The 11,518-nt window shown below is 39.8% G+C and overlaps 2 protein-coding genes across 2 annotated transcripts; one reads left to right on the top strand and one right to left on the bottom strand.

Annotated features, from left to right (window-relative positions):
* Positions 1-1,978: 1,978 nt before the first annotated feature.
* Positions 1,979-3,698, bottom strand: LOC107700776 (phosphoglycerate mutase 2). Its single transcript, XM_016502581.1, has 3 exons — positions 3,169-3,698; positions 2,760-2,940; positions 1,979-2,385 (listed from the first exon to the last, which is right to left on the bottom strand). The coding sequence occupies exons 1-3, from the start codon at positions 3,583-3,585 to the stop codon at positions 2,216-2,218; spliced, it is 768 nt and encodes a 255-aa protein (XP_016358067.1). The 5' UTR covers positions 3,586-3,698; the 3' UTR covers positions 1,979-2,215.
* Positions 3,699-4,458: 760 nt separating this feature from the next.
* LOC107700775 (neurofilament light polypeptide-like) lies at positions 4,459-7,526 on the top strand. The gene is made up of 5 exons (XM_016502580.1): positions 4,459-4,495; positions 4,809-5,992; positions 6,068-6,192; positions 6,277-6,596; positions 6,665-7,526. The coding sequence occupies exons 2-5, from the start codon at positions 4,949-4,951 to the stop codon at positions 7,240-7,242; spliced, it is 2,067 nt and encodes a 688-aa protein (XP_016358066.1). The 5' UTR covers positions 4,459-4,495; positions 4,809-4,948; the 3' UTR covers positions 7,243-7,526.
* The last annotated feature ends 3,992 nt before the right edge of the window (positions 7,527-11,518 follow it).

Below are 11,518 nucleotides of genomic sequence, written 5' to 3'. Positions count from 1 at the left end.
CTCTCTCTCTCTCTCTCGCTCTCTCTCTCTCTCGCGCTCTCTCTCTCTCTCTCTCTCTCTCTCTCTATATATGCTACTTTAATTTATATTAGAGTGAATTATAAGCTCTCCAGCAGTACAGTATTAGAACAGGATACAGTGTATCTGTTTTTCAAATGGTGGTCTTGTTTTAATAATTTGTTATATTTTATATAATTAATATCTGTCTTTCCCACAGGACTGAAATCTGATGAATCTGAGGAAAGGGAGAGACATCACAGCAAGTGATTTCCAAGAATCAGCTCACCAGAGCGACATGTAGAAACATCTCACCACTCCTGAAGTAAACCTAACCCAGAGAGCTGGAATTCACTCTGTGCATGAGGAAAGAATTCTTGTCTTCAACAAGAATGACTCCACCTATCAGGAACGATAAGACATTTTGGCCAGAACTGACTGTGGAAGTAAGAATTTAAAAGTAAGAACTGTTGTGGTTTTCTATGAAAACCTATGAATAACCTATGAAAACATCCTGTGCTGGACTCACATGCTTTACTGTATGAATTTACAGTGGCTAATTAGCTGACTTTACAAACCAAAAACATTTTTGGCCAAACAAATCTAGTTTTATAAGACTCAATCCTATAAACAGGGATAAGAAGTTTATTTTTAAAGACGGTCAAGTAGACATTTATTGTAATTGGGTAGATGCCACTTCTTGTTGCTTGTCAGTTAATCAGTCATTTGCCAGTATTTGTTTTGGCTCTCCAGTTCATGAGTGCCCACTCCATAAACCAAGATTTCACAAATAGATTTGGAATAAAACTTAAAATAAAATGTAGAATGAACTCACTCCCAGTACTTTGTACTTTTTCCGTGGCTGACCATAATATGTAATACTATCGGTTAAACATTAGATGGCAGTACTGAGTTGATTTACTAAAGCAGTTTGGAAACTCACCCATACTTGTAGGCAAATTGTGCCATTGCAGCATGTCAGTGTTTAACAGTATATTGCCATGATTTACTCTTCATACTATGCCCTTTGTAGAATTGCATTTAAAAGTGCTGCATTTGCATTTAAAATTTGATCGCTCACTAATAGTGATAAGACACAAATACGTGTCTTATCTCATATCCTAAATTGTGTTTAGGATTCTGATAGGCTGGCAGGTTTTCCAGCACTAACCCAGCATAAACCACACACACACACACATACATACAGGCTACTAATCCTTTGCTTTAAATATAGCTTTTGTGTAGTTTTTATTTTTATTTTTTTAGTAATATAATTACTAATATAGTAATATAACTAATATAATTAGTAATATAAGTATTTATTTTTGGATTGATGCTTAAACAATAGATTAAAATAAATTACTCTATGCTAGACCAGCACCATATATAATAATATGTGAATGAATAAATATATATATATATATATATATATATGGGCTACTAATCCTACTAATCCTGCTGTGTAGTTCTTTTTTTTTTAGTAATATAAATCGCAGTAACACATAATTTTTGGATCAATGCTTAAATGATAGATTAAATTATATGTTACTCTATGCTTTCAATACTGAAGGCCCAACCTAAAATTAGTCTTCCTACATAATGAATTAGTCCCTGAGCAATTTTGGGATACTGTGACTGTCTAGTTCCGACATTGTCCTTTTCCAATCACAGACCATCACACATGCACATCCACACACACCCCTGTCCTTTTGTCACCAGAAAACCTGAGCTGCTGCTAATTGTGGTGCTGGCAGGATGCCAAAGCCATTATGGGCCGTCTGTGCAGCGGGCTCTTGTAGAGAACTATGGCTAGATGAGCCGCCACTGCACCACAGTGTGGGACGGCTGCCAAAATGAACTCAGCAACCTCTTTGGTGTGCCCTTTGGGTCAGCTTACACAGCAGCGCACCGTTCTGCTGAAATCCCTGAATTAATGGAGAGAGAAGAAGAGGGGGAGGAATGACTCAAGCGAAAAAGGAGGTACACAAAATGGTGCTCACTTTTATTTTCGGTGTCAGAGTGGGGCAGTCCAGCACAAGGGGGTTTACAAGCGGTGATGAAATGTGAGAAGGTTTGGGGGGGAGGGGTGATGGTCGTGTCCATGTCATGTGTTTGCCTTCATTCATTTGATGGTCTTCAAACAGACTTGGATCCAATAGTGCACCCTAGTTTCTTTTAGGGTTATGGGTATTTCAGTCTCTGGGTTTGTGTCAGCTCTTCACTTTTTGACCTTGCCCTGGGCGGCCACAGCCTCCATGGCTTTGCGCACCGTTTCCTCGTCTCCCAGGAACTGCATGGGTTTGATGGGCTTCAGGTCCTTGTCCAGCTCATAGACGATGGGAATGCCTGTGGGCAGGTTCAGCTCCATGATGGCTGCATCTGACATGCCTGTAGACACAGGTGAACATCATGTCACATACATTGAGTTTTCAAAGCCTCAACCTTTCCTTGACCCCTGTGACCTTTACTTCCTACAGTGCATCGCTCTCGAGGGAGCATGCAGAACCTTTCTGCTGAAAGGTTGTGCCTGTAACAGGAACCTCCTCGTCTCTTCTATGTATGAATGAGGGCTTTAAATAGTCCCTGTGTCATGTGGTATCATTGAGGCCTGGTCGTCAGACACATTCTGTGTTTTTGAATGCTGTATGTACTTGTTCCTTGATATGCTGAGCTAACTTGAAGTTCTATTATATAATGCATCACTCGCCCAATTGATTCCCTGAATAGTCTTTTAACTAAATGCTTGGTGGGATGATACTCACTCTCTAAGTGCTTGACGATGCCACGGAGGCTGTTGCCATGGGCTGCGATTATGACGTTTTTGCCGGCCTTGATCTCAGGTACAATAACCTCATTCCAGAAAGGCAGGGCACGAGCGATGGTGTCCTTCAAGCTCTCGCAGATGGGAAGCTCGCCCTCTTTCAGACCCTTGTATCGTCTTGACTGGTGAAAGATAGGAATGGAACATGATCAAACGTGCAGCCAAGCCATCATCAGTGTTTACATGAGTGACGTAAAAGCAAAGTGTCACATGCATCAATTAAATTGTATTATATATATATATATATATATATATATATATGTGTGTGTGTGTGTGTGTGTGTCAAATTTACTTCATATTTATTTAATATTTTTAATATTTATCTTTAACATCTGATCTCTTTCTCTTACCTCACTGATGATCTTGTGGTATGGATGGTCCTTATCCATAGGAGGAGGGGGAATATCAAATGATCTGCGCCAGATCTTGACCTGCTCCTCTCCATGCTTGGCTGCCGTCTCTGCCTTGTTCAGACCAGTCAGACCACCGTAGTGACGTTCATTCAGACGCCAGGTGCGCACTACAGGCAGCCACATCTGGTCTGTGACCTCCATGATGGTCCACAGAGTCTTGATAGCGCGCTTCAAAACGGAAGTGTAGCACACATCAAACTTCATGCCTGCATCTTTGATGGCTTGAGCACCTCGCTTTGCTTCCTCCAGACCCTTTTCACTGAGGTCTGCATCAAACCAACCACAGAAACGGTTCTCTTGGTTCCAGGAGCTCTCACCGTGGCGTACAATCACTAGATGATGAGCAGCAGCCATTTTGAACGAATTTGGGTTTTACTACAGTATTTTCCAGACTAAACCCACCAAACACAGCCCTCCTTGCTGTTGTGCACACACTCTGTGACAGACAGTGAGTTCTGCTTGCCTGTGCTATGCTCTTTTTATAGCATTCTGGTATGTGGCCCATCATATATGTCAAATCTATTCTGCTTTGAACCAATCAGAATGTTTCACTTTCAGAATGACAGCTGAACTTACCAATTGACTCTCATGTGTAAGGGGGCGGACCGGATATCTATCTACTGCTCGAAGGGCAGAGGTCGTGAACAGATTCAAAATAGCAACATGACTTTTAAACTGAGAAGTGTGGAATAAAAGTGCAAAGATCAGAGTAAGCCTTAGATCTCAGAGGCCATCAGTAAACACTGTAGCTCAAATGTAGAGAGAATGTAGAGGCCTTAATGTATAGTACAGCAAGAGTTTCCAGGCTTTTTTGGTCACTGGGGATTTAAGTATCCTGTTAATCTTTTAATAGCTAGCTATAATGAACTTCTTAATGTCATAAAGTATTATGTATATAACAATTTAATTAAAGAAAATAATGTATGTTTATGCAACATTTATATTTGAGTTTGTCTGCTTACAATAAACACATTGCATGGTCTTATTAAAAAACTCATTTAGTTTATTATGAAGTTCATTATTGCTAGTTATTAAAGTAGAAAAAAGCAATTCAGTCTGCATAAGGAGAAACATTCACTTCTTTGTCCATGTGTATCATTTTATATGAACTACCTTTCATATCCAGCAGAGGCGATGGTGTGTTTCCACAGGTAAAGCACTGAAAATAGAGCTGTAACCATTCCTCACTTCTTTTCCACCCCCCTCCCCTCTCCCTCTCTTCCTCCAGCTTTAATCTCTGTATCTGCAGTGGAAACTGTGTGTGGTATGTATATATTTTAGCCATTTACATACCATAATTAGGTTCATAATTAAATTACATATTAAATCCAGGCACAATGCAAAGCATGATTTGCTTAATTTTAGCTTCTTATGCAAATAATGACCTTGGTGGCATTCGCAGTGCGTCTACTTAAACGTATAAATTTAGCATTTTGTTTTATGTTTAAAAATCTCATAATTTCTTATCAAAATTGTATTATATTCCTTGCCTTGCACATACCACTGCACATAGCTCTTACTGTCTCTCTCCCTCTCTCTCTCTCTCTCTCTTTCTGCTATTGATACTGCATTGTCAGAGTTTAGAAAATCACTTGCGTCAGAGCTCCTTTCTGGCTATATAAGCTGCGCTGACTGCGGTAGGAGCAGCAGATCAGTGTTTGAGGGCTGATCGAGCTGACTGTGGTACTGAGGCACAGAGCAGCTTGTCCTTGGAGCCATGAGTGCCATCGGGTTTGACCCCTACTTCTCGTCCTCGTACAAGCGCTGGTATGTGGAGAGCAGCCCCCGGGTTTCTCAGCGTGGTCGTTCTCGCACCACTTTCTCTGCCCATCCCCCTTCTCTCTCCTCGAGCCGCCTCCACTATGCCTCCCCCGGAAGGACCTCCGCCGGACTGCTGCTGAGCAGCCCTGGCCGCTCCGTGGACATGGACATCAGCCATGCCACCCAGGTAAGCTCCGAATTCCGGGCAGTGCGAACTCAAGAGAAGGCCCAGCTGCAAGAGCTCAACGATCGCTTCGCCGGTTACATCGAGCGCGTCCATGAACTAGAGCAGCAGAACCGTGCCCTGGAGGCTGAGCTGCTCCTGCTGAGGCAGAGGCATGTGGAGCCTTCCCGCCTGAGGGGCCTATACGAGCAAGAGGTCCGCACTCTGAGAGCTGCCGTCGAGGAGGCCCGCATGGAGAGGCAGGCTGCGCTGAGCCACCGCGAGAGTATGGAAAATGCCTTGCAGAGCCTGCAGGCCAGCTACGAGGAAGAGGTGGTTGCCCGCGAGGACACCGAAGGCAGGCTTCTGGAGGCCCGCAAGGAGGCCGACGACGGCGCTCTGGCTCAGGTAGAGCTGGAGAATAAGGTTGATACGTTGCTAAATGAGCTGGCGTTCCTGAAGAAGGTACACGAGGGTGAGATCTCAGAGCTGCAGGCCCAGATTCAATATGGAGCCCAGATCGCCATTGAGGCGGAGACCGCCAAGCCCGATCTGTCCAGTGCCCTGCGCGACATCAGAGCCCAGTACGAGAAGCTGGCAGCCAAGAACATCCAGTCAGCTGAAGAATGGTTCCGTGGGAAGATGGGCCACCTGACGGAGAGTGTGGTGCACCACACTGATGCAGTGAGGAACTCCAAGGATGAAGCGGGAGAGTATCGTCGCCAACTTCAGGCATGTGTCCTTGAGATCGATGCCTGCAAGGGTCTGAATGAGTCTCTGGAGAAGCAGCTCAGGGAGGTGGAGGACAAGCAGAGTGCAGAGATTGCAGCCATGCAGGTTAGTTCTACTAAGAACTATTTTGAGTAATTTAAGTTCTCAAACCATTATTTTGACACCCATCCTTCCCTGCAGGATACAATCAGTGACCTTGAGGATGAGCTTCGAGCTACTAAGGGCGAAATGGCGAGATACCTTAAAGAATACCAGAATCTTCTCAATGTCAAGATGGCACTTGATATTGAGATAGCTGCTTACAGGTTGAACTGCTAATATAAAGTCAGATTTTTAGATTCATGTCAATGCTTCAATGATTCGTCACATGATCTTTTCTGTTTTTGCAGGAAGTTGCTTGAGGGGGAGGAGTCTCGCTTCAATGTGGGTGTGGGAGGATTGGTCGGTGCTTACTCTGTTGGTCCCGTTTACTCCCGACCCATGTTCTCACTGTCCACCCTGAGCTCTGGCACCCCCTACCTGTTTGGATCTCGCCTGGTTAGTGCATCACTCTCAGCCGATGAGGCCATCACATCCAGTCAAGCTCAAGAAGCTGCTGCCAGTCCTACCAAGGAAGAAGAAGAAGAGGAGAAAGAGGAAGAAGAGGAAGTAAAGGAAGAGGAAGCAGAAGAGAAGGAAGAAGAAGAAGAAACAAAGGAGGAAGCGGAAGGTAAGATTCGTAATTAAGAATTCTAAATACTGACAAGATGTGCATTACTAAATGACTGTTTTAAACAGGTGCTGAACAGGAAGAGGAAGAGGAAGCTGGAGCAAAGGAAGAGGAAGCTGCAGCAGAGGAAGAGACTGAAGAAAAGGAAGACGTTAAAGGGGAAGAAGAGGAAGGAGATGAAAAAGAGGGAGGTGGGGAAGAGGGAGAGGAGGAAGAAGGAGAGAAAGGTGAGGAGGAGGAAGTGGCTGCAGAGGAGGATACTGAGACAGAGAAAAGTGAGGAGAAAGCTGACACAAGTGCTGATAAGGCCAAAGAGGATACAGAGGCAGACAAGAAAGACACTAAAATAGAAAAAGACAAGGTCGAGAAGGAAACTGAGAAGGAAAAAGTTGAGCCTAAGGCTGAAAAAGCCAAAGAAGAAGTCGAACCTGAACCAGCCAAAGAGAAAGCCAAGGAGAAAACTGAACCTGTACCTGAACCAGAGACAAAGGATAAAGGCAAGGAAGAGCCAGAGAAACCCAAAGCTAAGGAAAAGGCAGAGCCAGAAAAGTCCAAGGGAAAAGACGAAGGTGAGAAAGGCAAGAGTGAGAAAAAGGAAAGTGTGAAGCAGGAAAAGGGAAAGGAGAAACCCAAGGGGAAGAAGTAATGAGTCGGATCTATAACAGCACAAATACCAGTAGCCTGACCTGCTTCTCTAGTTCTCCTTCAGTCTGTAACTATCAACATGCCTTGATCAATGCTGCTCAGAGCATTTGAAATCACAGTCAACTTTATCAGCTTTTAAAACATAATGATTGTCCGATGTTACTGAGATGATCTACATATCTGAGTGAATGTATGCTTGTGAAGTAGATTATATTTTTGAATGAGGCATCAGTCTGGCAATAGATTGTAAAAAGTGAATCTTTGCTGCCAGTGCAATAAAAACATGCTTCTTGATGATCAAAAAGATTTGCTGACTTTTTTCTTGACATTATTTGTGGGTGTAATCATATTTAATAGTTTCCTTACTCAGAAGTTCTCTAATATCTGCTTAGTTTAATGGATGCCTTTAGATATTTAAAGCAAATCTGAAACTTTTAATATGAAAGGTATGAATCTGCAACACTTTTAAGAGTTATAAAAAGGTTGTAGATTTAATTAAAAAAAATATGCAGAATGCCTAAAGTGGGTAAACTTCATGAATAGAAAACTCCAGTGAGACATTTATTAAGAGATTTACTCATCATGTGATCTTTAATAAAAACGTTTTTGTACTTGTACGTATCTTTTAAACGTTTTCAGGTACCTCTAAAAAAGTGAAACTTACTTTGTATAGAACCATTTAAAACAGTGCTATACAGAAAACACATATGTACGTAAACATGCACAGACATCAGGAGATAAAATTGACAGTATAAGAATAAAATAAGAGTACATATAAATTTGTCAGATGGAAATCTGGGTCATGTTACTAAAGACACCAAGTTCAATGTAAAATAGACAGTCGTTAATGTTACTGTTAGGGTATATCCTTTGAAAAGACTTTTCAGAATTATATTTATTAGTATACTAATAAATACAATTCTGGAAGCTTTTTATTTAATGTATCTGTAACACCACAATAAGGTTGTGAATACATTAACATCACACAATTTTATCACACAGTTTTTTAAATCTTTGCTTACTTAAATTTCTTCGTATAGGCTACTAATTCATTTTTATATCAAAATAAAGAGATGTACGAACAACAAATAAACAAAACCATATTTTTATATTAACAATAACCAAAATTATATTTGATATTTATTAATGCACAATACTTTAGAATGGCTATAGAAAACATGTTACATGCGATGTGGTAATGTTACAAAGAGTCACAAAATCATATTTCTTATCATATACCTGTATTCATGGTGATATTTACCCCATTCTACTACAGTTGGTTCTGTCAGGCTGCTGTGAATGACAAAACAGTCATAAGATCCTTTGTGATTTCTGTCAAGCTCCACAATGGTTCTCATCTGAAAGGTTTCATCATCATTTGGTCTGATTCCAGATGATATTTGGCTCTCAATGTTAATTCTGTCCAATCTGATGTTCATCTTAATATCTCTGGGGTAGAAACCAGTGACCAGACAGCTCAGAACCAGCTTACTGTGATCATCAGGAGCTTTCCTGGCAAAGACACGAACATCGGGTAAATCTGGAGCAGAAAACAATAATGCAATCAACAAATAAACCAATAATTCTCTCTCACTGTGTGAAAAACAAAAGTTGTCTTTATAATTATTAATCGAATAATTTAGTTAGCTGGCATGAGATCCATTGTGGCAGTCTTATCTTCTAATGGCATATCTTCCTGACGTCCACACATAACTGTAGTGAAAACTTTTGCATATGTGATCAAACACTTTCATGTATGTTTAGAATTTAACCAAATTAAGGGTTTTCACATTACAATGGGCTGCTGATGAATATCCCAAACCCAGAAGTGAAAACCATGTTCAAATGAGAATATTTCAATGCATCAAATAAGAATAATGCTGCCAAACCTGTACTTTACAGTTTTACATTTGCAACTCTTCATTAGTACAACATATAATACAAACTACTGCAGTACTGACAACTACACCTAAATTACTAGCATTATTATTTTTGGATTTTCATTTTTTGGATTTTCATACCCCAATGAGGGTATAATATATATATATATATATATATATATATATTATTTATTTTAATTTTTAATTTTACTTTTAATTTTTACAACTTTTTAATTTTTTAATTAAAAAATGTTTGACTAATAGGGGTGGTATGCTAAATTTATATACCAAAAAGTGCAGTATTCCACTGTATTGCATAGATAGGTATAACATATAACTGAATAAGCCAAATACAAATCTTCATGATCTCACACACACACACACACAAACACACACACACACACACACAGTGCGCACTATAAAGAGACGTAATCACGGCCCTGATACCAGGTACACACACACACACACACACACACACACACACACACACACACACACACACACGTTTACTGTACACACACAAAATTTTACTATTTGCATTTCTAGTACAACCCTCTATCCTTAGCTCAAGTATGCAAACCTTTTAGCCACATGCACTGGAAAATGTATTACATTGAAAGTTACATTTTCAAATGAAAATGGCAACATGATTGTTTTATAAAGTATGCGTTCATATGTGCTTCATTTTCACTAGAGGAAACAGCTGTGTGTGGTGTGATGAGGGGTGAACGCAGCGAAAACTTAGGCTACAGTAGATGAGGAACCGATCGATATTTTGTAAACTGTATTTATGACAAAGAACAGAACTGCACAGATGCAGATATTATAACAATCTATCGTTAAACATACACCTTGTCCTCTGTTTCTCGCTCTGCGCTGCCGCGGTCTGCAGCTTGAAAAAGAACGCGCTGAAAGACGGGGAAGAATCGCTATAGCCCCCCTAAAAATGGCCTAGCGACGCCCATGATTACTAGTGAATCTGTATGTATTGCTGTGGTCTAATTTCACAACTTGTGCTGCACAAATAGTTCACAAAACATGAGGTGCATATTTGGAGTCCGTTGTAGCAGTATCAGGGAATTATGCCCTGGGCTGAATATATAAATAATTCTAATATGTTTTTGAATAGACTGAAAAGGCAAAAATACTTTGATTAATTCAGTTTTCTCACTTTTATTTTTTTAATTATGTATCATATTTAATGTAACGATGGGCAATTAACAACACTGATCCCTTGAACAGTCCGTTATGAATGTTGCAGTGTCGTATATCTCTGATGGTGCACTCTCGGCCTGCAATGCAGCAACATATTCATTTAAATCATCACATAGTATGGGCAATTACTGTCATGTCGGCAGATGTTTCAAAGCTGATTGAACAAAACATTCAATCAAAATAATGTACATATCGATGTAAATCATTTTAGGCAGATCTTTTAAGTTGCTGACCTTGTAAAGAACTAAAATGTTATGAATCTCAATAACGAGATTTTCTAAATATATATTTAAACAACATATATTACCTGTTTCATGAAGAGTCAGCAATACTGTCACATTTTAGTCACCTGACCTGTCCAACAGTTAAAGGAAGTGTCTTGTGAGGTGGCTGTTTTTTCTTCTACCAAGTGGACTGATATCACTTTAAAATGTATTTTACAAAAAATTATTTCCAGAGACTAAAAATTAGGCATATATACGACACTTTCATCCATTGTTTTATATTATTTTTTAAAAGATTTATTACATTTTTAAGATATTTAGAGTTCCTTAATGATCTTCTTCACTTTTGAACTTGATGACTGTCATTTTTAGCATAAACTTAAAGAGTTTTATTTCCATATAGGAAATCACTCGGCTTAAACTAAATTGCTGTACTTTAATATTTTTTTAATCACTTACAAAGTATGTGAATATATAAACCACACTCACAAATAACATACATAAAAATCCATGCATACCAATAAACACCTGAGGAAAAAGACAAGACAAAGTAAATAGTGTATTTTAATATGGTGTTTATTGAGCAAATGCTGCTGAGAAATTCATTCAGATGAACAAAGACATGGGACTGCAAACGGTAGCACCTCATTAACGGTAAGTAGTTGAATTCAAGTCAATCCTATGCATACAAGAATGTATGTGCGCATTGATGGGTTTATTTTCAAATGCACTCATCAGGTAAACATAACTGACAACCGTAAAAAGCATGTTTAAGGCTAAGAGTTTCTTAGTTGCTTTATGTACTGAGTGTATATGACCATGGGCTATTTTCACCATCGTCTTCGTCCCTTTTTTTTTTTTTTTTTTACTTTTTCATCATGTTTTTTTTTTACAGTGCAGCATCAGCATGTTACAAAATCTGCTTTGAGGAGAGACACAAACCTGTGAGTATGGGTTG

Source organism: Sinocyclocheilus anshuiensis, unplaced genomic scaffold, assembly GCF_001515605.1.
Source record: "Sinocyclocheilus anshuiensis isolate Anshui unplaced genomic scaffold, SAMN03320099.WGS_v1.1 scaffold1594, whole genome shotgun sequence".
NCBI lineage: Eukaryota > Metazoa > Chordata > Actinopteri > Cypriniformes > Cyprinidae > Sinocyclocheilus > Sinocyclocheilus anshuiensis.
This window is presented reverse-complemented; position numbering and strand designations above follow the sequence as displayed.